General features: G+C 51.6%; 1 protein-coding gene across 1 annotated transcript in view; it reads left to right on the top strand.

The window, feature by feature from the left end:
* The first annotated feature begins 1,836 nt into the window (after positions 1-1,836).
* The window catches only part of LOC101792763 (fer-1-like protein 4), a 44,953-nt gene continuing 22,238 nt past the window's right edge, over positions 1,837-24,551 (top strand). The window contains exons 1-31 of the mRNA XM_027473012.3: positions 1,837-2,232; positions 2,342-2,397; positions 3,643-3,731; positions 4,822-4,921; positions 6,591-6,682; positions 7,302-7,343; positions 7,444-7,611; positions 7,892-7,952; positions 8,999-9,130; positions 9,287-9,349; positions 10,496-10,580; positions 10,855-11,014; positions 11,220-11,403; positions 12,044-12,230; positions 12,449-12,813; positions 13,507-13,615; positions 13,833-14,031; positions 14,772-14,892; positions 15,474-15,574; positions 16,134-16,221; positions 16,600-16,716; positions 17,781-17,933; positions 18,188-18,371; positions 18,929-19,053; positions 19,461-19,595; positions 20,746-20,919; positions 21,162-21,278; positions 21,637-21,798; positions 22,224-22,386; positions 23,405-23,496; positions 23,909-24,040. Coding sequence (XP_027328813.3) covers positions 2,154-2,232; positions 2,342-2,397; positions 3,643-3,731; positions 4,822-4,921; positions 6,591-6,682; positions 7,302-7,343; positions 7,444-7,611; positions 7,892-7,952; positions 8,999-9,130; positions 9,287-9,349; positions 10,496-10,580; positions 10,855-11,014; positions 11,220-11,403; positions 12,044-12,230; positions 12,449-12,813; positions 13,507-13,615; positions 13,833-14,031; positions 14,772-14,892; positions 15,474-15,574; positions 16,134-16,221; positions 16,600-16,716; positions 17,781-17,933; positions 18,188-18,371; positions 18,929-19,053; positions 19,461-19,595; positions 20,746-20,919; positions 21,162-21,278; positions 21,637-21,798; positions 22,224-22,386; positions 23,405-23,496; positions 23,909-24,040 — 4,035 coding nt within the window. The 5' untranslated portion in view covers positions 1,837-2,153. The remainder of the gene's footprint in view (positions 2,233-2,341; positions 2,398-3,642; positions 3,732-4,821; positions 4,922-6,590; positions 6,683-7,301; positions 7,344-7,443; positions 7,612-7,891; positions 7,953-8,998; positions 9,131-9,286; positions 9,350-10,495; positions 10,581-10,854; positions 11,015-11,219; positions 11,404-12,043; positions 12,231-12,448; positions 12,814-13,506; positions 13,616-13,832; positions 14,032-14,771; positions 14,893-15,473; positions 15,575-16,133; positions 16,222-16,599; positions 16,717-17,780; positions 17,934-18,187; positions 18,372-18,928; positions 19,054-19,460; positions 19,596-20,745; positions 20,920-21,161; positions 21,279-21,636; positions 21,799-22,223; positions 22,387-23,404; positions 23,497-23,908; positions 24,041-24,551) is intronic.

The raw sequence follows: 24,551 nt of genomic DNA, 5'->3' as shown, positions 1-24,551 counted from the left end.
TCCTTCTCCGTGAGGCTTTGCTTTTCTCCATTCCACATCCCTCTTTGGTTTTATGTCCTCCTTTACTTGTTCAGGCTGTGTCCTGTTGGACTCCTGTTCATGAGTTGTTCCTATGTGCAGACAATCTACATTCAGCTGAGAGGTATGGCGCAGGGGGCACCTTGCTCTCCAGAACTGCTGCCACCCATTCTTCATGATGCATCTGGACTTGAGAGCCATTCCACCCTTGCCTTTTGGACTGTTTTCAGGCAAGAGTCTCACTCTGAGGAGCTGCCCCTTCAAGGGCTACACTTCCTTGTGGGCATGCTGCTCTATCCAGAGAAAAAGAACAGCTGCAGACCTACCTCCAATTTAGTAAAGCCTGTGCCTTCAGCTGTAGCTGCACTATCCTTGTCATCAAGAGAGGAGCTTGATTTGTGTTTCTTAGTTTTGAGATACACATTGGAGGATCACATGTTCTGTTCTGGCCAGGGTCCTTCTCACAGCCTCTGCTGAAGGAACAAAAGCAGCAGGATCTTGCTGCAGGCACAAGGGTAGTGCACTGTCCTGTGACGGGCTTGGAGCTGTGGTTGCATGAAGAGCCTGTTGGGGCCTGAGGACCTTCAGAACCCCTCAGAAGTCTGCTTACCCTAGCCTTGGCCATAGATTGGGGAAGCATGTGGGCACTTCCTGTCACCAAAGGTATTTTAGCCTTGGGGCTTTGTATAAATGGAAAGCTATTTATGTGGGAGCTCCTCAGGGAGCTATTACTTCTAGGACACCTGGCAATAATACTCATGACACTTCAGGTCAGAGTTTGCCATGCATACAGAGCTTCCTCCAGGCTCTAAGGGGTAAGGAAGCTATGCAAACTCCCTGAGGAGAAGATGACTTGTGATCTCCTTTGAGCAAGTACCAGGTTTGTCTGTCAGCAACACTCTTTGGTGGTCTGAATGCCTGCTTCAACAATCTGAATTACATCCCTTCTACCCCTCCAGCCACAACTGGGTTAAGGAGTCAGTGCATTCAGCTTTCTGTGCTGCTGCCTTAGACTGAATAGTTCATACGTTTGGGTTCCCAAATGTGGTGCCAGACACTGCCCACCTGCTGTGCTTCATTGCTATGCAGTGAAGCTGTATCCTTGTCTGCCATGGCTCATTTCTACTGCCACCAGCACCTCTTTCCTGGTTCTTGAGTAACCTGCTGGATAAGGTGAAGATAAAGTAGGTAGCCGCAGGGCTGGCTCTGGAGCAGCCCAGCATTGCCCAGGCATGATTCAGTCACTTGGTGTTTGTGGAGCTGAATTAGCTGCTCTGACCCTGTGGAACGTGCCCTTTATGGCAGGCATGCAGGCAGGTGTTTTGGCACAGGGTCCTGAGTGGGAGACCCTCAGGATAAAGAAATATTTGCAAAATCCTGCTGAACTCATGATAACACAATTTGATCTAGCCTGTGCCTGGGCTCCAGCTTCTCTCATTTATGAGTTCTTGCACAGGTGAGCTGTGAGCTGCAGCTGAGCCTGGCAAAAATGGGGAGCGCAGCAGGAACTGCAGCCACTAGGGGTTGGTGGCCCATGACCTGTCCCAGGTGGCTCCCATTCCCCACCCTCCCAGTTTGCTGTGGAGGGTTCTGATTGCTGCAGCTGTGATCTGTGCTATGGAAGCCATCGGGCTGGGGGACAAGAGGGGCTGCAGCTCCAGTTCCAGAGGTCCTGGGCGCCTGTCCAGGGACAGATCTGAGCTCCATCCTCACCATGTTGCTCCGCCACTAGCAGTGCACTGAGGCCGGTGTCCTCCAGCTTTGGAGGAAGCCCTTGTCCCCGCTGCACCACCGTGCCTGTTGTGAGGCATGGCTGAGATGGCCTCCCATTGCAGGGGTTCCCCGGGCCATGTTCCCCATGCTGTTGGTGCGGCTGCAGGGCACAAGGATGACACCATCAAGGCCTGGCTACTGCAAAACAAGCCCGCAAGCCCCCTGTGGCCAAGTGTTCCCCTCTGCTTGGCTCTGCGACAGTGGGGAGCCATTGCCTGCCGAGTGCCAGCCTTGTGAGCGGGGACAGGGAGGGGACGGCTAAACCGGCCGGTTGAGCCGGGGCTGAGTCACACAGCGGGTGGAGCAGGCCGAGGAGCGGGAGCAGGCCGAGGAGCGGGGCAGCGCTGCTGGCCGGCGGCTCCATGGCGCTCAGTGTCGGTGTCCGGCGGCTCTCCCACCTGCCAGGCCGTGGCGAGCGGCAGGTGCAGCTCAGCTTCCGAGGTGGGCCCCGTGGGCAGGGAGGGAGGCATGGCGGGGGGCTGTCATCCCGGCGGTTGAGCGGGGCTGTGCTGGTTGTGGCAGAGCCTAAGCCTTCTATCTCTTTCCCAAGGCTTCACGCAGAAGACGAGGAAAATCCGCTGCGGCTCAGAGGCCGTGTTCGGGGAGGTGAGTGTTGTGACAACTGGTGAGGACCAGGGCAGTGGGCACTGGGGTGTAGGGACAGGGACCGGGACCGGGTGGCCCCTTGGTCAATGCCTTGTGGGGCAGGAGGTGAGTGAGGATGGGGTGTGTATCTCAGGGTAGGATGGGAAGCCTTCCTCCCTGTGCCCATCTTCACTGTCCCATGCTGGAGCCTGTGGTGCCTGGCTGTCAGGACTTGCAGGAGAGTCCCATCTCTCATCTCCTGTCCCATCAGGATGTCTCTGTGTTGCCTGAGGCACCAACATCTGGGGCAATCTGTAACGTGCATGGCATTAACCTAATATGCCTTTTGGAAAGCCTGGCTGCTCTTGCAGAAACGAGCCCTCCCCAAAACAATTTTTCAGATCAGTGAGCCCAATCGGCACCAAGCCACAGGGTGGGTAGGAGCAGGACTCAGGGCAGCAGGGATCTGTCCCTCTCACCAGCCACCAGCTGGACAGTTTGGGAGCGGGGTGAATCACAGCCTCACACATCTTCGCAGCGTGCCTGTGCTTGGTGGCTCCCTGCCCGCCTGTCACCCCCTGTCCACCTCCCTCATGTGCTGGAGGCTTCAAATGGAGGCAGTGAGAGATGGCAGCAAAGGGAGGGACATGGTGTGGCATCCCTGGGAGCAGCTAAGTTCTGGGACGTCCTTAGCTGAAAGTTGGTGCATATAAAACAAGGGGATGGGGAAATGGCTCTGGGCCCGACTGCTTCCAGTAGGGTGAGGGGAAGTGCTTTGCAGATGTGGGCAGAAGCTGCCTTCCTCTCAGCAGGAGCTGGGAGGCTTTGGGAGGTCCTGCAGAAAAGGAGCACGTGAAGCTTTCTGTGGCTAGATAGCCTCACTTTTAGGAGGAGAGAACAATAAATGACTGTAACAAAACACCTCTTTGGACCTTGCCCTGTCCAAGGCTGGCTTTGCCACATCTTCCAGGTGCCTGTAAGGACTGATCTTTCTAATATAAAACTGAGCAGAAGCCCCTTACCTTCCAGAGAGCTCAGCTCACAGCTTCCCAGTGCCATGAGCCTGCTCTGGCCCTGCAGGGACTCAGGTGCTTGAGGCAGGTCCCAGTTTTCATCTCCCTCCTGTTAGCTCCATCATGATCTTCGATACTGCGGGGAAATTCATGTCACTGACAATTCTACTTTATCCAGTATCTGCACTGCACCTCCCAGTGCTGCAGAAGCAGCGAGAGCTGAGGAGATTCACTGTGTACTGTTTGCTTGCAGCTCTTTCGCTGGCCTCACTATGGGAAGCTCATCATGGGAGAGGTGCTCTCCATCAAGGTTTACAACTGCAGCAAGGTTTTCAGTAACAGGTAGGTCCTGTAGTTGTTGGTGACCAGCAGAGGTGGGGGAAGAAGTGTACTGGACTTTAAATGAGATCAGAAAGGATTTTTTGGAATTGATGGGAGGAAGACAAACAGGATACAATTTATAGAAGAGGGGTGAAGCTGGTTGTTCTGATGCAGCAGCAGTGCTATGTGTACAAAGTCAAATAAGAATGTTATTTGCTGTAACAGAGCAGAAAATGTGGCTGAACTTTGTGCCACTGTTTACTGGATGCTTTCCTTATCGGAGATAGATCGGAGGAATTGTCTCTGACTGAAATGTCAATAGAGACTGCTTTAGGACAAACTGATGAACAGTAACAAGTCACTCAGTCCTGATGGTGCTGAGCAAAGAAGTTCAATGGGAAACACCTGGACTGGCATCATCTATCCATGCTGATGGGCAGAGTAATGGTGGGTGACAGAGATTACAGTTTCAGAACATTTGGTCAGTGCTCTGGGATGCTCAAAAGTAGAAAGAGGGTAGAAGAACAGAAGGGAAAGTCTTGTTATGCTGCTGTACCGGTGAGAGGCTCCTTCCTCCAGGGAAGAGAGGAGGCAGGCTCTGCATCTTGGAGAAGAAGAGGTGAGAAGGGACATGGGGGAGGTCTGGGGGTGACTGGGGATGATTGCTCCTATCTGCATTCTGGGTGGGCTGTGATGCACTCCAAAGGCTCTGAAAGCAGTGGGGCGCTCTGTTTCATACTGGGCTTAGCTCAGCTGCTGGCACAGCTGCCACAGGGAGCTAGAGGATAAAATAAGAGTGGACTCCAGACAGCAGTGACACAAGCTGCTGAACTCCACACGCGTTATCACCACTTGCAGGGAGCGGGGATGGTCCTTCCCCAGCAAGAGGTCCCTTTGGGCTGGGTGGATTTTGGCCTGACTTGCTGTAGACATACCTGCAGTCCTGAGCTTATTTTCTGGTGATGTATTTCTGTGTGTAAAGCCTCTGCTTCTCAGCTGGCTGCAGAACATGAGGGTCAGTCCAGCTGCTGGACCCCTGGTGCTCTCCTCCCCCAGGATGAAAGCACTGATGCTGTGCATTATGTTGCTGCAGCCTGTGATTTTGTTACAGGCTTCTTGGTACCCTTGTCCTCAGCCTCCAGCACCTGATGACATCTGGGAGGCTGATCCTCCGGGAGGCCCTTGTGGACAGGAACCACAGCATCACCAGTGTAAGTCCTTTATGGGCAGCCTGGGGATGGGCACTGCTCCATCACTCATCTGAGCAGGTGTAAAGGCCTATAAGCATTCAGAAAGGCTTTGTAGGAAACCTCTGGAGCTTTCCAGGTGGATCTGGGGCTGATGAGGAGCACAAGGTGCTGCTTGGAGCCCTGTCTGTGCAGGGGTGCAGCCACTTCACCCCTCTGAAGTGGCTCTTTGAAGGTTCTTAAGTGCTTGGGGTGGGCTGGGGGACCTGAGGACCTGCTGAGTGGGTAAATGGGGAGTGGGAGACTTAACAACACCTCTCTGGGACTGAGGGGTGTGTGCAGGACTTGGTATTTCATCTCCTTCCAACACTGTGCCTGGGCAGTTTTTGAGTTAAACATGAAGTCTTAATGGTGGTCTGTAGCAGCAGAAGTGTCTTTGATGCCTGCCTGCCCCTCTGCTCCATGGCTCCTGCTCCCCTCCTGCCCTGGTGCCGGGGTTCACTAGCCCTTTGTGCTGGCAGAAGGTGAACACAAGCAGAAAACGAGCTGTTCCCTGCCCACACAGTGTGAGGCACAGTTCAGTGAGCTCTGGATGGCCAGGGCTGGGTGCCAGGGCAGGGCTGGAGGAGAGGTGGAGGCAGACAGAGCTTGGTGCTGCTGGCAGCCCTGTGAAGTGCTGCACCTCTGTTTGTCCTTCCTTTGGGCAATATGAGTCACCCCCGCGGTGACAAGGTGCAGTGACCACAAGCCCAGGAGGAAGCTGGGCATTACCAGGATGATTTTTAGCCTACTGCAGCTCACTGTGGGAATGTTTGTGCTGACAAAGGGAGAGGGGGCCAGGCTGACCAGCTGGCAGCTGGCAGTGCTTTGGAGGGACTGAGCTGGGGCACTTACACTGTCATAAGGTCAGAGCTGCTCTTTTGCCCGAACCCTTTGCTCAGCTGCCTCTTCCCTTGTGCTAAAAGCAGTGCCCTAGTCCAACCAAAATCCAAGAGCTTTCATTTTTGATGGGTTAGTTTTTGTCTGGGTCAGACTAGGCAGAAAAACATAAGTGGGACAAGAGCAGCTGGAGACCCTCAGCTCAGCTGGGAAAAGATGAGTCCCTGAAGGAAAGAGGCTGCTTCAACTGCTGCTCCTTCTGCCAACTGTGAACAAGATCCTGCTATTCCAAGTCCTGTTCTTCCCTGGAACCATGGGAACTTGAGTTATTTGTACCCCTTTTTAACTCCTGGTGCTTTAAAGGGGCTTCAGAGCCTCAGCTAGTCACCTAGTCTTATCCCAAGGTTCTGCCTCCATCCAGCTTCTGCTGCTGCGTCTCCCAGCTGTTTGCTTCCCAGGGTTGTATTTCTCTCCCCAGAGACATCCCTTTTCTAGGGCCTGAGCTGTGGACCCAGCTCATACATCCTCTTCAGCCTACTGAGAGGTAGATTTGGAAACTTGATTCAGCTTTTATTCAGGCTTTGGAAAGCTGTAGGGGATGGAGTTTGGTTAACTCCAGCTTGCTGATGGAGACAAGCAAGGAGAATCTGATGAAATTAGGCTTTTCAGGGGTTGTGACGTTCCTCTTTTGCCTTCTTTCCACCCACATCTCACTTGTTTTTACCTTCCACACATCTATGCCTGTTTTTGTTGGCATTTCTGCAGGTGTTGTGTGGCTGCCAACCTCTCAGGCAATTTAATTTTCTGGTTTTAGATCTACATTGAGTTGGATTTGCGCTACCAACCTCCAGATGGCTCAGCTGGGACCTGGGTTGAAGAGGACTTTGTCTATCAGATGAAAGACAGGTATTGAAATCCTGGGAGGGGAAAATTTCCAGGTGGTGTTTACAGCTGCCTTTGTCAAGGGCAACCAAGAGCTCTTTGAGATGCAATCCAGCCTCGCTGACTCTCCACCTCTAGCCAGGCTGATGCATTTCTGCTCTACATTAGCAGTAAGTGACCAAGGCTCTTGGAAATAAAACATCTTGCATTCACAAAGAAGACGCTTTGTGGTTGACTGGAATAACCCACTGCATCCCAGGAGCCCCTTTGGACTCCCAGGCATTTCTGCAGCCTTCCTGGCTGATAGGAGCAAGACTTTGTGGTTGCAAAGCTGCAGAGAGCATGGCTTTGCACCGTAGCAGCCCCAGGCACCCTGCACACAGGTGGAGCTCAAAGGTACCCAAAGCTAGTGGGTGTCAGGGCAGGCAGGATGACAAGGTCCAGGGAGCATCACTTCTGAAGTGTCTAGAGGCAAAGCAGAGGGTGTGTAGGGTGGGAAGAGAAAAAACATCAATTTGGAGAATGCTTGTGTTAAGGTGTGGTGGTCAGGAGACAAGCAGGAGCATGGTTTTGTCACTGTTTCCTAAGTGCATTGGTTAAGAGTTCTTTTTTTTCAGTAAAATATCTTTTTTTTTCCTTACAGTTCAGAGTTAATCATCCACAATCCTGGATTTGAGGAGCCGGAGTAAGTATCTGTGCTTGAGGTTATCCACTCACCCTCCCGCATGGAGGAGAGTCCACAACCCACTCATCAACACTGATGGTGATGTGGTGGGGGATTTCAGGGCAGCCAAGGGGCCAAGAGCAAATGAGATGGACAGAAAGGCAGCTGCACTGGGCAGGAAGCTAGCAAAGGGCCTGGAGACTGAGGAGGAGGAGGAAGAGGAGGAAGAAGACTTTTATGATGTATCTGACATGGAGGTCTCGGGCATTGTCTTCAGCCCCGTGAAGAGGTATCTGTGGTTGTGCTCTTCCTGCATGGGCTGTGGAGTGGGAGGTGCCAGCTCCTGGGGTGACTGCTGGGGGCAATCCTGCATCTCGTGGCATTTTGCTTCCATAAAATATCAGAAAATTTCAGTGTTCCCAAACAGATCCCGATCTGCTTTGGATTTGCTCATTCTTGGGTTGAGGGGCTGTTACTTGCTGGGTTCTCAAGTTGCTTCCCTTGGTGGGGTCTAACTTAGGTCCATGCAGTTGAAGGGACAAGCTCACCCAGGTTGTTTTTCTGTGCAGCCGTTCCAGACTTTGCTCCGCACGGGACCTGTTTGCCACCCCAACCCCACAGAGCTTCCAGGTACTGCAACACTGGGTGTGTGTCCCTGCAGTTACCACTGACCCCGCAGTAGGTCCCTCACTGCCTTCCTGTGGGCCTGAGCTTCTCCAGTTGCTGTATACTCCAGCATGGCCTCTAGCATGAAGAGACCTTCTTGCTTTGTGTGACTTCCCTGGGCAAGGTCTAAGATTCCCTGAATGTCTGCATCCAGCATCCACAAGCACTAGCTCCAAAACCAGCCGGTCCAGGACAGAATTTCTTTTTGGGCCCCATAGGGTGGGTGAACAGGAGAAAGGAATCACCCTAACACCCAGAGTATTGTAGCAAAACACAGCCTGAGCAGAGCTTTGGAGAGCTCCTGGGCATGGCTGGTGCCTGCCAACCTTCTCAGGACCTTCCACAGGCCCTCATGGATGCCTGTGGGATATGGCTGGGGGTGGATGTCTGCTGCAGGGGCTTTTTCAGACACCCCAGGAGGATGACTCTGGACGGTGCTCTACACCAGGTTGATTTGAAACCACTGTTTGGAAGTGGGGTTCAGTCACAACTTTTGCCCTTCAGATTTCAGGGCCAGGTCATAGGCTGGATATAGCTTCAAATCCTATCCTGGTTCTGAGTAAACATGGACTTGCATCCTGGTCTTTTGTTTTTCAGGGCTGGGTCTTATCCATCTAGCAGAAAGCTTTTGTGGGGGTGGAATTTCCTACCTTCCTTTCCTTGAAGCTATTACTCTTCAATCTAATGACTAGCTAATTGCTTATACTGTGAGAACATTTCTCCCACATTTTAGACCTGTAACCAGTCAACAGCAAATGAGACAGCCATGTTCCAGACAGTTCCAGACACATGTCAAAGATGTGGGCTTAATTTCCTTGCCTGTCTGAAATGAAGAAATGTCTCAAATACCAGTTTGATTTGTTGCTGGCCAGAGAAGATTTCAGCAGCTGTGCTCTTGCCTGTTCTGAGGGCCCTGCATGTTTGCATACTGGTATTGTTGGAACAAGCTCAGAATGGAGCCAGAGAGAAGCAGAGTGTTGATGTGATGGTTTTCTCCCACATTTCCTCAGGTTGGGATTAATATCATTGAAGCACAGAAGCTGGTAGGGGTGAACATTAACCCCTTTGTGGTAGTCAAGGTTGGAGAGGAGAAGAGGCACACAGTGACACAGAAGTCAACAAATTGCCCTTTCTACAATGAGGTATGTGTTATGGAGAAAGGCTTCATCATCATTGTGTCCCAAGTGGCCAAGGCCATCCATACCTGAGGTGCTCTGGGTGCGGCTGCTCTCAGGAAAAGACATTTATGGGGTTCTGTTGGGAGCCCATGGCTCAGCTGTCTTTCTCTTCTCTTTTAGTACTTTTTGTTTGAATTCCATGAGCCAAGGGAAGTTTTATTTCACAGACTCATAGAGATTTCAGTAAGTATGTCTTCCTCATGGTGCTTCGTTTGTAACTGGTACAGTCTGCTGCTTCTGTGTGTGAATGCTGGGAGTGATGGGCAAAGCAAGGCTAATACTACCAGCCAGGTTTAGCAGGCAGAGTCAGCGGCCCAGAGAATATGTGGATGCTCCATCCCTGGAGGTGTTCAAGACCAGGCTGGACAAGGCTCTGGGCAACCTGATCTAGTGGGTGGCATCCCTCCCCATGGCAGGCGGCTTGAACTGGATAATCTTTAAGGTGTCTTCCAACTCAAGACGGTACATGATTCTATAAGCTGCGACACAAGGAGACCAAAGGACCTTCCCATGGTCACAGTGGGGCAGAGATCCATCCCTGGCCCTGCCCTGAGCCAGTGCTGGGCAGTGCTGCCTTCTCACCTCCCCACTTCCAGGTTTTTTCTGCCTCCAGTGACTGCAGTGGAACCTCTGGTGTAGTTTCTCTGCTGTCACCTTGCTGCCCCACTGGTTTTAGGGTCCTACAGTCCCTTGCTCAGAAGTCTGATCCCTGCAGGGTGTGGAGGCCAATGTAGGGTGAGCACAGGGGAGCTCAGCAGTGATTTCTGCTTGTAGGAGAGCCCAGCCAGGCAGACAGGGGTCTTAAAAATCCCCTTGTCCAAAGCACTATGGGGCTTTTCTCAAGGTAGCTAAACCCAGCCAGTACCTTCTTTGCCATCTGATCTCTGGTGTTTTCCCTCCAAAAGTCTGCACATCCTTTCTGCCTGTGTGGGCTCAGCAAGCATTGAGTATGGCTTGGGTTTTGTGAGAGAAGCTGGTCTGGTGTGGACACAGGGATTCCCTGCAGGAAAGCAGGTCTGCCCTTTGTTCTTTGTAGGTGTTTAGCTTATCTGGGGCTGGCAGAAGAAGCCAACTTGGTTGCAAGTCATGAATTTGCCTTGGCCCAGGTTTGGCTGTGGGCTGCAGGCTGGTAGGCTTTGCAGGAATGGTTTGGTCAGGGATGGGTTTGGCCCAGGGCTAACTTAGATGGAGGTCAATGTGCATGAGGAGCTTGCAGCTGCTACCTGAGCTGTGAGTTGGAACAGGCATCTGCTAGCATCCCATCCTCCTTGGGGATGTCTGGATGTGTTGCCCAGCTGCCCGCATCTCTTGTATTTCTGCTGTCTGCAGGTTTTTCACTCAAAGAACATACCATTTCTGGCAACATGCATAGGAACATTCAAGATGGACATTGTAACAGTGTACAGCCAACCAGGTATGACTGACTGCACAGCGTACCTGCTCCTTGCCCCAACTTCATTTGAAGCTGAGACTTCCTTCAGGCACTGCTGGGCCTGGTGAGGGTCCTGTCTTTAAATCACTGTGTTTAAATAAGGACCAGCACTCACTTCTCCTCCAGCCTTTCTGTAGGCTTGTGAGACCTCCTGCACCTTCAGAGGGAGGGTTGGGGCAATGTTTGTGCAGACATCATTGGATGTGAAATGGTAACCAAGACTTTTTTATAACGAATCCCTTCCCTTCTCTCTCAGACCACAGTTTTTTCCATAAATGGGCTGTTATCAGTGACCCCACAGACACTCGGGCAGGTGTGAAAGGCTTTGTGAAGTGCAACATCTCTGTCACTGCACGCGGGGACATTGTGGGCTCCCTTCCCACCTCCTCCAGCAGCCATGTTGAGGATATTGAAAGGTGGGTGCAGCAGGGTCTTGCATGACCCCGGGGGAAAACAATCATGTCTCTCTTCATGCCACATTTTTTTTCCCCATTAATCCCTCTTCTGATGGGGGAAGACCTTTGGTGGGGCAGGATCCAAACATCCTGCCAGCCAGGTCATTTGCTGGCATCACATTTCCTGGGCTCCATGCAAGAGCTGGAACATGAATTTGTGTTTCAGGAACCTGCTGCTGCCTAAGAGAGTCCCTGCAGAGAGACCCTGGGCCAGGGTCTGTATCAAGCTGTATCGTGCTGAGGGCCTGCCCAGCATGAGCGCAGGCATCATGGGTGGTTTCTCCAAGATCATAGGGGAGAAAAAAGTGTTTATTGACCCATATGTGCAGGTCTCATTCTGTGGGCAGCAGGTGAGTCTGTCTACTGGGAGATCTGCGTGGGGACGGGCTGATCCTCCCTTGTCTGTGTCAGCCCATGCTGGGCTGCTGCTGGTGGCAGTGACGCTGTGACATGGCAATCCCACTGGAGACAGGCTGGAATAGCCCAAGCCTAAACACGGGGAGAAGGTCAAATAAATCCCAGAGCAGAAGTGCTCCATAGGGGGCTGAACTCAGTTTGGCACCCTTGGGAGAGTTTACTTAGCTAATGGACCATTTTCTTGCACCAATAGCTGAGGTTTCTGTCCCATTAAGAAGAGAAGTTGCTAGGCCAGCCAGCTGCTCTCACTCAGTCCCTGGTTAGCCTAGTGGCTCTCCCACGGGACCCTATGACATCTCTGGGTCTGGTGGTGTTGCTTGTTTGTGGTCAGTGTTTCCCTTGGCTGTGCAGCGCTTGGCCAGGGCCTTGGGACAGCTCCCCCTGATGAATAGCAGAGAGCAATAGCTGGGACCTGGGGGAAGGGGCAGGGACCTGGCCATCTCCAGATCCTGCCAGGTACCACCTGTAGGCATGGCAGGGGGCATGCCATTTGCAGATGGGCCCTGAGGCATCCCTTGCTCTGGCTGCTGGTCTGGTTGGTACTGCGTGGCTTTCACACTTTATCCTTCCCAGGGGGAGACATCAGTGGAGAGCAACACCACTGAGCCTGAGTGGAATGAGCAGATCAGCTTCATCGAGATGTTCCCACCTCTTGCCAAGAAGATAAAAGTCCGGGTGCTGGATGATGCCAATGTTGGTGATGTAGCCATCGCCACGCACTACATTGACCTGCAGCAGATCTCAGACCCTGGCAGGAATGGTGAGGCCTGGCATGGCTGCTCCCCTGGGGCAGGGTGGCATGGGCAGGCCTGTGCTGGACACCCACTGCTCAGGCCACGGTGGTTTCCTGGAGGTGGAAAGCAGAAGTGTGTCTGGGCAGAACATGCTCACATTGTGTGTCCTGGGCTGTCTGCTTGAGGGAAAGGTCTATGCAGCAGCACTTTGTGGTGTAATTAGACCTTGGCCCTGTCACTGCAGGCTTTAACCCCACGTTTGGCCCAGCATGGGTGAATCTGTATGGCTCCCCCCAAAATTCAGCTCTGAGAGACATCCACAAGGACCTGAATGAGGGTGTGGGTGAGGGAATCTTCTACCGTGGGCGCATCCTCATGGCCATCACAGTGGAGATTTTCAGCAGCCCCAGTGTGGCAGAGAGGAAGCTCGTGGACAAGATGAAAAGTGCCCTAAGCAAACCAAAGCTGAAGAAGAAAAGTAAAAAATCCAAGGAGAAAACCAAAGAGCTGAGCCAGCTGCAGGGAGAGGAGGAGGCTGGGGGCTCTCAGGAGGCTGAGCAACCTGGGGAGGTCATTGTGGAGGTGGAGGAGCTTCATCCACTACCTGTGGTGAGTCCTGCTGAGCTGGCATGAGCTGCCCCATGCTAACCTGATGCATGCGTAGGCTAATGGGAAAAGGCAGTGGGGACGCTGGCTGGTGTAACAGTGCCAGAGCAAACCCAACCTGCCCACTGCTATGCCATCAAGGGCTCTCTGAGCTGCTGCAAGGGCCAAGGCTCCACCTGCAGCCCCACAACTGCCTCTCTCGGTGAGGCTGGAGCACCCCTGCATGCATCACATGCATGCATCAGTCTTTCCTATGCCAGGAAAGGCTCTCATGTGGGTGCTATTCCCAGGGCATAGCCACCTTAGAGGACATGCTTCTTTCCAGAGTCAAGGAGCTGCTAGCTGGCTCTGTGTCTCCACTTGGTCTCTAAAAGGTGGATAAGCAGCGGCTGTATGGGTACAGAAGCCATCCCTTAGCCTACAAACATCTTCAGTAGCATTACACAAGCTGATGGCAGAGCATCTGCCAGAGCCACTGCTCCATAATACACCCTTGGGATGTCCAGACAAGCTTGCTCTATGCCTGGCAGCCCAGTGGCGCTGACCTCAGCAGTGTCCTGGTGATGTCCTTGGTGCCCTGGCAAGGCCCTCAGGAGTGCTGGCAGGCACCAGCCATGCCCTGCTGCTCTCCGAAATCTCTGCTGAGGCAGAGTTCTATTACGCAAGGCTTGGGCTGATTTCTCTCTCCTTGCCCAGAATGCGCTGGGGAAGAAAGAGGAATTCCTTCTCTTTGCTGCCTTCTTTGAAGCCACGATGATGGACTCCTCACTTGGCTCCAAGCCTGTCAGCTTTGAGGTCTCTATAGGTATGTATTCCCCAGGATTTCGCAGCTCCATCTCGGACCTCCTTGTTGTCCATGTGATAATTTGATGGTTGGATGGTACTGAAGTGCTGGTTCTGAAAGCAGTGCACACCCATGTGCTTCTCTTGGGAATGTGATCGCACTGATTTTGCAAGCTGGTTAACTCATTGTTTAATACTGATCCCACTTACCTGTTTGCTCTTTAATGCCTATATTCAAGGAAACTATGGCAAAGCTGAAGAGGTTGTGACCAAAGTACATAAAAAAGGGGAGAAGGGAGAAGGGAGAGAAGAAAAGCAGCCTTTGCTGGACCTTGGTTCTGACAGTGAGACGGATGTTGAAGTCCTGGGCCCAGTTTTGGCCCCGTTGAACAAATCAGTGACAAAGAGCCAGAAACCAGAGACCATGGAGTATGACAGGTGAGTCTTCTTTCTCTCTCCCTTGCCTTGGTCCTGAACTTCCCAGTTTTGTTATTCCAGATGCTATTAGTGCTCAGCAATGTGAGTACTGTGCAAGTGTTTCTCTGCTTTGCAACCCTGCAGCTTGCCATACCCTAGCTGGCTGTTGTTGCCCATTAGCTCTACAGGCCCCATGGTGTCTGCATGATGTCTACAGATGATGGCCAAGGACAGGGCCACAGGGAACTGTAACCCATCAATAACAGCAGTCCGTTTTCTGGTTGATAAACAGCAGCGCAAGGGCTTGATTCCAGCGTGGAGGAAGGAGAGGAGTGCTCTGGCACATGTGCTCCTATGTTGTGAGACACACACAAGCTCTTCTAATGAGATGTCTACTCTGGGAATGCTGCCTGTCTCATCCCATGGGCCTGGCAAGGTCTTGGTATTTGTGTTCTGAGCCCTGTGCCTGCTCCTACTCAATCTCATAGCATCAGGGAATCTCAGCAGCATCCCACACTGCCATCAGCCTCGTTCATCTGGGCACATGATGCACCATCTGCTAGAAACCCCTTGCATTGGTTTGGGATGCCAAAGGGCTAGTCTAACAGTTTGAAACTATGTCCGTGGTACAGAGCCCAAAACAGCTGGTTCTCTGTGAGGAAGACAGAGTCCAGATGCTGCTCCTTGTGCAAGTGCTGCCATGTGACATGGCGCGTGTGCTTTCTGCAAACAGCAGCCATAATCTCCTGTGCTGCCCCTAGGTCATACAGCTGCCTGCCCATGACACATGAGAAACCCTGCGTGTACATGTGGAGCTACTGGGAGGATCACACCTGGAGACTCTGCATTTCCAACTGGATTGTCAAGCTGGCAGAACGCCTGGTAGCATGTGTGGGGAGGCTCTTGGGGCACAGGGCTTCCTGTCTCATGGTCGTTTTACTCACATCATGCACAGCTGCTCTTCAAGATATTTACCTCACACTTTGCCCCCACCTCCCCCACCCCAACCCCCTGCCATGTGAGTCCGTGTCTCTTGTGGGGCTCCATCCCACCTGCCCCAGCCTGGCAATGTCTCCTGGAAAGTGGCAGTGCCAGACAATGACAGAGAGCTGCTCTGCTGCCAGTCCTGCACTGGGGAGATGCTGCTGTAAATGGGCTCTCAGCCTCTGGTGAGATCATTTCCCAGGGCTTTGTCTTTCCTGCTCGGGCTTAGAAATCTGAAAGCAAAGCTCACAGTTGTGTGTTTTGGTGACTGCTCAAGACTGAAGCACATAGTGTTGTTACAAACAGTGTTCAGGTTATCCTTAAGTCTCAGAGTCTCTGGCAGTGCAGCACTGACCTGACATGCTAGCTCTGTCCCGGCTCTGCAGAATGGCACATTTGAGGCAAACACATCCTTGCCATGCTTTTCTCTGACCCCACGGCCAGGTGCAATGTTCCTAAATGTTATACTCTCCCCACAGGAGCAGGGGCTAGATGATGTGGAGAAGCTCATGAGAAGGCCAAAGGCTAAAGCAGAAGAGAGGCTCCGAGAAGTGCTGGAGGAATTTGCAGCTGGGTGCAGGTTCTCATGTCCCTGATTTCCTGATTTTTGACTTTGGGTTAGGAGGCTATATTCTGTCCTACCTGGGCTGTGCACAGCCTGCAGTCTGATTTCAAGAGGAGGATGAGTGGAAGGAAAGTGGGACAACCTGGGGAAAAGACCCCATTATTCTGCAAGCTCAGAGAGAACACCACATAGCACCACACCTGGGAAGCATGGGGGTAACAGGCTGCAGCCTTGATGTTCCTGATCTCCTGTGTGTTTCTTAAGTGTTAGGACATTTCCTTCACTCTTTCAAGAGACTCATGTTTCAATCATTGCAACTGCCTGGTGGGGTCCAATATGCACATCAGTCCCTAGCCTTGGAATGGGGACATTAAAGACAGTGCCTTGAGTGCTGAGCAAATTCCAGTGTACCTTCTGATCAAAGAGGTTACGGAAAATAAGGCATTACAGAGATGAGGTTCCTGATGCCTCCAGATTAGTAGCAGGGGTTTGGAACCTGTGGCCCTGCTGTGTAAACTGTGCTCCCCTGCAGGGTGTATGGGTTGCAGAGCCTGTACTGCTTTTCTCATTGCAGGCAATATTCACTCAGCGCAGAGAGAAAAACAATGGCACATCCAAACAACCTTGACAGATGTCGGACGAAATACATGATGCGCAACATTGTAAGCTGTGGGATTTGAGGGTGGTGGAGGGAGCCAGTGTAATCCTCACTTTGGGGGATGCTTCTGGAGGGCCATCTAGAATTGATGCTAATTGATCTGCCCCAAACGATGCAAAAGCTCACAGACTTCTCTTACTGGCTGGTATCAGCAGAACTGATGAGTTACTGGAGTCTCCAGTTCTCAGCACCCTTCACTAAATGGCTCAGTACAGGTTCATGAGGTTTGTTCTCAACAACTGGCAAGCGAACTGGTGGATGCCAGGGTGCAACAGGGCAGGGTGGACATGGCCTCTGCTTCCCCACAGAGCACCTGTGAGGGCTGCCAGTGTTATATGCATGGGTCACGGCAGGGCATGTAACAACTCTGCTGTCTGTTCAGATCCTGTATGCGAAGCAGGGACTCCGTGTGAGGCGGCAGCTGACTCGAGCCAATGTCAAGGAGAAGGTTAAGGAGATGAGGAGAATCCTGGCCAAGCTACGCTTCATGGCTCAAGAGGTACAGCTGCTCTTGGAGCACTCAATTTCCAACCTGGAGAGGGCATGGGCAAGGAGAGGGTGCTGAGCTTTTTACCAGCCTGAAATGGGGCTTTTTCTTTGAAATCTTTCCCTGACGTGTAAAATCCTAATTTCTAGTTGCTGGAAGTTATCATGCAATGGCCCTCATGAGGGATGAGGCCTCGCAGCCTTGCTGGACCAGTGGTGACAGAGCAGGAGTCCAAGGGCTCAGTGGTGGCTCGGAGGCAGAGCTGGGTCAGCTCCAGGCAGCCAGGACCCTCCTGCCCTCCCTGCCTGGCCCCAGGCCATGCCCACAGTGGGGATGCAGGAAGCCTGCCTGGGAAATCAGCCTTGCCTTGCCCTACATGCAGTCCCCCTGGGGACCAACACCAGACCTTCCTGCAAATTAAAACTTGTATTGCAATAAGGTCTCTCATCTATAAGAGAGACTCTCTTTGTTCAGAGTCTCACTGGCTCTATTTTAAAAATCTCTGGAAAATAAGTGCATACTTTTAGTGTAAACCAGGGTGCACTGTTTGCTGGAACTAAGTGACCAGATGTTGATGCAATTCAGAGAAGCCTTTCAACAAGTGAAGTTCAATCTTTATCACACTTTTAAGTAAGTGAGGGCAGACTTCAAGCAAGTAGAGCCTAGGGTTTAAAAGAAGTAATTGTTTACATCCGCGCATGTCCTTCATTTGCAAGCCTGTTCTGAGTCCAAACTGCATTTGTACCCTGGGTGCTGGTATTGCTGGATTGCCAGCAGGTGTGGTTTGGTTCCATGGATGAGCACTTGGGCTGCTGTTCTCCAGCCTCATGAGGGCTCCCTCTCCCCAGCGTGGGATGAGGGTGAGTGTGTCCTGCTGGTGTTTGTAATGAAAATTAGGGAGGATCACAAATCCTTCCAGGAAAACTGCAGAGCCATGCTGCAGGGCTGAGTTTCAGAAGCAAGTGCCCAGCATTAGGCCCGGTCACTTGCTTCTGGATCTCCGAAGTGCTATGCAGCCACCAGCCCCATGTTCATCAGGAGACTTTCACTGCTCTGCCTCCCTTTCCTCCCTCCAGCCCCAGTGCACCCTCCCTGACATTCTCATCTGGATGCTCAGCAACAACCGGCGTGTGGCATACGCAAGAGTCCCTGCACAGAACATCCTCTACTCAGTAGTCGAAGAGGAGAAAGGCAAGGACTGTGCAAAGATCCAGACTGTCTTTTTGAAGGTATAGTTTATACTAAAACAGCATGTTCTTGCTTCCTTCTTGCTGCTTCCCCCTATTTTCTTCTTAGCCCTCCTTTCTGTCATCTTGGTGGCTGCAAGGAGATGCAGCTCTTGCTCCACCAGTGATGATTGCCTCTGCCGAAATGTTGCCATGTCTCCTGTGCTCTGTGGCTGGTCACAGGCCAACACCAGTGGTCTTAGTCTGAAGGTGGCATGGCTGGGATGGGCAACCTGCTAAACGTCCTGCACTCTCAGGTCCCCGGGCTGCATACTGGACAGATCTTTGCCAAACTGGAAATCTACATGTGGCTTGGGGTTACCAAATATGCAAAGAACTGCATGGTGGAGCTGCCCAAGGAGTTCAAGTACCTCTCTGAGAGTGGGCAGGAGATCACCCAGTTATCGGTCTACAGCCTTCCCAGCCGACTCAGCAGGGATGGTGAGTTCCATGGCTTAACCATAAGTGGGCAAGTAGAGAGATATGTCCTGCCCCAGGGTCAGTGTCTGAGGAGTAGGACCTGACCCATCGTCTCAACGTTATCTTTGAGGTGTGACTGGGGCAGGCAGGTCCAGTTTGTTCTGATGAGGATGTGTTCACACACTCACAGCTGCAGCAGCTGGCAAGATGGGGGCTTCCTAGGCACTGAATGTTGTGCCAAACTGGCAATGAGCATGAGGTCTGCCCCTTTGCTGAGACTCAGTGGTGCTCCCCAGTGGCAGATACTCACAGGAAATCACTGCACATTTCACATGTGTTATTCCCAGGGGCAATTCCCAGGTCTGGGGAGCCTGCCGAGCTTCTCTTGCTTGGTCAAAGCTTTAAAGGCCTTCTGAGACCTGTAGTGAGTACCCCTAGAAGTGGTACCCTTGTGGGATGCACCCAGTCTTATCTGGCTGGACCGTGCTCTTCCTAATTTATGTATTTAATTTTTTTTTTTTGGCCTGAGGTAGGGCTGGACCAGGGAACTGTGAACTCTCTTCTCTTTTTCTTACCAGATTTCAGCTATTTCCAGCTCCGAGCCCATCTGTATCAGGCTCGAGGGATCCTCCCTGCAGGTGACAATGGCCTTTCTGATCCATTTGCAAGAGTGGTGTTTTCAACTTATTGCCAGACCACCAGGGTGAGACCCCTCAAACTCCTGTTTCTGCCTTCTTGGAGAGTTGGGGACAGAAAAAATCATCATACCCTCCTTGACATGTTGAAAGCCAGTGCTTTGTCAGTCCTCTGGGAAATTTTGTAACTCCATGCATGACGTATTTTTGTGCTCTGGGCAGTGTGGCAACTTTCAGGGAACATTTGACAGAACAGCCAACCAGAGCATGGTCTCAAGGGCTGATTGCCATTTGCCAGTTGGCCCCAAGTGCTTGTACCATCTCATGCTATTACCATCTCTTCTGCCAGGCACTATCTCTGTGCAGCTGTGGGGGAGAGGAGATCAGTTCATGTTTTCCCCACTCTCTTTACAAAGTGCATGTGATTTGTTTCCATGGCCTGTGGTAGGCTCAGGCCTCCTGTCTTTGTCTGCAGACAGTGGAGGAGACACTGAGCCCAATGTGGAATGAGTTACTTCTGTTTGACCAGCTCATTATTGATGGGAAAAGAGAAGAGTTGAAAACAGAGACACCCATTGTTATAGTCAATCTCTTCAACCACAGTAAATTTGTAAGTATGGCCACACAGCCCTCCTGCTGTCCCTTCAATGACAGGGAAGGTAGAAGAGCAATATGTGGGTGCTGCAAGCAGGCACTTAGGAGCCACATCTCTGGTTCCTGGTCTGCTGGTGGCAGTGAGTCCTGGGGGCTGTGACTGAGATTTTCTGCAGCCTTTTGCTATGAGCTGGGATGAAGCTGCTGGCTATGGGCTACAGATGGCTCAGAGATGCTCCAAGCCAGGTCCTGACGACTCCTTGGTGGATCTAGGATCTCCCCGCTTTGGAAAAGCAGTGTGCCTCTCCCAGCTGTCTGCCCTGCTTCCTTAGTGGGCTCTCGATGAAGCGGGCTTGCAGCCACGGGAAGGTGATGTAGATCTCAGGACTGTTCTTTCCCCTCTGTCATCTCCCCTCCCTCCTCAGTCTTCCCCTTTCCCCCTTCACTAGTACTCTGAAGTCACACTCTTCTCCTGGGGCCTCATTATTATCACAAAGGGAATGGTGTAACTGGACTTTCCCATGCACTGGACTCTCCCATGTAGCTCAGCAGCTTTCCTAGGCCCTGTCTGGGGCTCCCCAGTAAAAGAAAGTCACTGACATACTAGAGCGAGACCAGGTGAGGCCACCAAGATGTCTGGAACTAGAGCATAGGACAGAGCAAGGAGAGACTGAGGGCCAGGAAAAGAGGAGGCAAAGGGGGCATCTTATTGCTGTCTGCAGCTGGCTAATGGGAGAGAGTAAAGATGGAGCCAGACTGCTCTTGGAGGTACACAGGGACAGGATGACAGGCAGTGGACACAAGTTGGAACAAGAAAAAAATGCCAACTTAATATAAGTTTCACAATGATAGCATTTAAATGCTGAGCCTAGAGCTCAGATAGCTTGTGGGATCTCCATCTTTGGAGACATTCAAACCCTGACTGGAGAAAACTCTGAGGAACCTGATCTAGCTTTGATGACCTCTGGTCCATGGTCCCATGCCACTTGTCCAGTTCTATATTGAAGCAGACCCGGAGTTAAGAGGAGTTGCTGCTCCAGGCTCTGGATGGAGCAGAGGGTGAAGAAGAGTTCTGATGCTGGCTCAGGTGGCTGGAATTAGTGGTGGTCTTTCCTCTGAGGTGGTGATATAATGCAGGGATAATTTCACCCATTCCTTTCCTGCAGGGCTCTCCTGAGTTCCTTGGCCAAGCCTTTGCTGTCCCACATGTGAAGCTGGTTGATGAGCCATACAGCAAACCTGCCCTGCAGTTCTTTGATGTCTACAAAGGCACCAAAGCGGCTGGGGAGCTCGTTGCCACTTTTGAGCTGATTGAGCTGGATTACAGTGGCTATTTGGAGGTAATGGACTTTGAGGAAGATGCACATGGTAGCCAGCACTAAGGGGAGAGCTCCAAGGGGTGCAGAGCTGGTTGCATGGGGCTCACCAAAGGATTCTCTGTTGAAATTCAACTGGCTATCAACTGAAAGGAAGCTGCAGGGACAGAGCCTGTGGGCACAGAACAAGAGGGGAGGGAGAGGGGACATGGTGTAGAGGAGAAATGTCTTTCACTGCTCAGTGTGTCCTGGCTCTGTCTGTTCAGCCATCATTGCCTGAGGATGTGGAGCCCAAGGAGCCCAGCTATTTGGAAGACCCCCGTGATGGACGATTCATTATCCCAGAGGGCATCCGTCCAGTGCTGAAGGAGTTTCGCATAGAGGTGAGCTGCCTTCTGCAGGGCTGGCTCCTACAACAGATGGCACAGCCAGCCAGCCCATGGACAGGGCAGGGCTTGGGGAGGGAGTTGGGTTTGGGGCTCAAATCTGCCTTCAAGACCTGAGCAGATGCCAGGAAAGGAGGTACTTGACATTCAGGAGAAATCACCTCAGCGGTTTAACAATCAAAGCTGTTGTGTTTGTGCCTGCAGCATGAGTTTGGGTCCATGTGGCCACCTTGGGAGAGTGGTTTCATGCCTCTCTTGGGGTCTGTGCTGAGTGTGTTGGCACCTGCAGGCAGGGCTACATGGCTGGGCTGCGCCTGGCACATCTGGAGCAGACCAGCAGCTTTGTGTGCTTTAGATCCTGTTCTGGGGCCTGCGGGGCCTGAAGCGGGTCAACTTGTTTGAGGTGGATCAGCCCCAGGTGATCATTGAATGTGCTGGCAAGAAGGTGGAGTCGGAGGTAATTGTGGCCTACAAGGAGAACCCCAGTTTCACCGAGGTGGTCAAATACATGGATGTGGTAAGTAGTAGGAAGGGGGCTCCTACCATGCTGGGGTGCACCATGGCTGTCCTGCACCCATGTACAGTCTGCTTGCTCAGGGTGAGGGCACAGGAGGGGAACTGCCCCCAGGGTTTTGGTCTCCCACGGCCACACAGTTTGGCTGCAGATCAAAACCTTTGGGAAGAAGCTCACTGAGAGCAGTCTCAGCTGTTTGTCACATTATCCTGTGCAATGTGCTCTAGGTGATCCTGCTCGGTGGGGGGGTTGGACTAGGTGATGTTCAGAGGTCCCTTCCAACCTTGGCCATTCTGTGATTCTGTCACCATGAGGCTCTGGTCTTAGGGCAGAGCTGTAAGGGTTCTCATCAGACCTCCTTGTGTGTGGTGGGTCTGCCACTGGTATTGCCCTCACTCCTGCAAACCCCTTGCATGGCTCTTTTGCAGGAGCTCCCTGAGCAGGTCTACCTGCACCCTCCCCTCAGCATCTTTGTTGTGGAAAAGCGGGCATTTGGGCGCACCGTGCTGGTGGGAACCCATGTTGTGTCCGACGTGATGAAATTCTCTCCAAGAGAACTTGAAGAAGAGGAAACAGAAGATGTGCCCAGAGGTGAGCTGCTCAGTGAGGTTCCTGTGGAGGCAGCAGACAGATTCTGCCCATGGCAGAGATCTTCTACCCCTCTTCTCTGTAGCCAGACAGCAAAGTCCTCATCCAAGAACCATAAATATGCTGAATAAAAGCATAGCCCAAGGCAGGTTAGCCTTGGAGGCTGTGGTCCTCTAAGACGGGTTTTGGGAAAGTGGTTGCAGCCAAGCAATGGCATAAGGCTGATCTCTTTGGGGTTGGCAGAGGGTAGTTTGCAGACTGTTCTCTCCAAGGTTAGCTTATCATATGCCTCCCCACCACATCGACAGGACTCTTCACCTGTGGATATGCCATCTCTTTGGAGCCTTTTTCCCAGCCACTGTTTGTCTTACAGTTGTGGAAATCAGAGGAGGTAGAATGGCTTGTGAATATGTCTTAATCCAGACGGCCATTTAGCTGGGGCTAGATATTACACGGTAACTTATTCCCGTGAGAAGTCTGTGTCTGGAATCAGAGTTTTTTAGTCTGTGAAGGACTATTGAATTCACCTATTCCAAACCTATATGTAACTGAACTGGAGGGCTGTCCCCAGCGAGACCTCTGTCAAGCTTTAGGAAGTGTGAGCTGGTCCACTACAACCAAGGATTTGGGTCAAGGACTACTCATTTGGGAATAGATTAACCCAATAGCTCTCTGACAGCAACAACCAAAGCTCCTGATCTGTGAGTATGTAAATAAATACGATATGAAGACTAAGAAGCAAAAGATTGATCTGTGGTAGTTTCCAAATAGGGCAAGTGTATCTCATAAATCTGAATTCTTACTAGTCAGTAATGCATGTAGATGATGGTGGCTAGTCTTAGCAATGTACTTGGTTTTCCAGTAAAATTTTGGCACAATCTGCTATCAAAAGCTTTAAAAGAAATTACATCATGATGGGTAAGAGAGGGGTTTTTCCTGTGAAATAACAATTGAACAAAGTTGGGAAGCTGTGGGCAGAACTAAATGCATGAGAACATGATGCTCTTTCTCTTCATCTCAGCTAGGAAAGCCTCATCCCAGCATCTTCCCTCTAAGATTGGCCCTGCTACTGGTGACCGAGGTCCCAGCATTCACCCCTTGTGTCTGGTAAAGGTGAGTGATGTGTTGACCCAGGGAATTTTGAGGCTTGAAAGTCCAAACTGAAGGTTACAAACAAAAAGTTCTGAAGTTCAGAGTTAAGTTTCAACCACCAGCTTTTGCTCTGGACTCAAACACTGATCTTCCCCTGGCTGTCTCCTGGAAGAGTTTCATGCCTGCTTCTGCTGGTCATTGACACTGCTGCATGTTTGGGCTGTGGCATAAGGAAAAGAGCTGTGTTGCCTTGTGCCATGAATACTGATGCTTTCGTAGCAAAGCATGAACCCAGGCTACACGTAGCTTTGCACCTCCTGTGCTCTGCATGAAAGCTGAGCCTTTGCTGGGGCTACCAGGGTACTAGTGCAGGATGTGTAGGTGTCCTGTGTTATCTTTGCCTCCCTCTGAGCCCTTGCTCTGTGCTTTTAAGGCTCCTTTAAAGAAGATTCCTATTAATAAGATTGCAAAGAAAGAGAATGAATATGAAGAGGAGAAACCAGACCTGGAAGAACTGGATTGGTGGTCCAAATACTATGAGTCCCTGAAGGAGCTGTATAACCAGGTAATCTCTTGTCACAGCTGCCAGCCGAGGGGAGAAGTGTCTGCACTGGCTTGAGGAAGACGATTTTGTCAGCACAGAGTGCCACAGTAGCCCTGTGGCATGGATCTGCAGGAAGATGTATGCTTTTGAGTGTCAAGCACTCTTAAGGTAGTCAGGTATCAAAGACTGACCAGGTGGGCTGATATCTGCAGGCAGGGGATGTTGAAGCATCCCTGAGGCTGAATGATTTTGATAATGTGACTGGGATCATGTTAAGACACTCCTGAAAATGTGCCATTGCTGATCTGAGCTGCAGTGCAGGGACTTTCATGCAGTGCAGAGACTTTCACTCTGTCTTCCCAGGGTGGGCTATGGGGGCAGGTCTGCCACAAATTTCCTTGCTTACCTTGCTTCTCCAATATCCCAATCAAAAAAGGCAATAAGAAGATCTGCGGAGAGGAAAAGTTATTTCCTTCAGGTATGCTGATAAAGTACTCATTGAACACCCTCCTGCAAAAATGTTAATGCTAAA

This window comes from Anas platyrhynchos, chromosome 21, assembly GCF_047663525.1.
Source record: "Anas platyrhynchos isolate ZD024472 breed Pekin duck chromosome 21, IASCAAS_PekinDuck_T2T, whole genome shotgun sequence".
Classification (NCBI taxonomy): Eukaryota; Metazoa; Chordata; class Aves; order Anseriformes; family Anatidae; genus Anas; species Anas platyrhynchos.
Note: the sequence above shows the minus strand (reverse complement) of the source record. Positions and strands in the feature narration are given on the sequence as shown.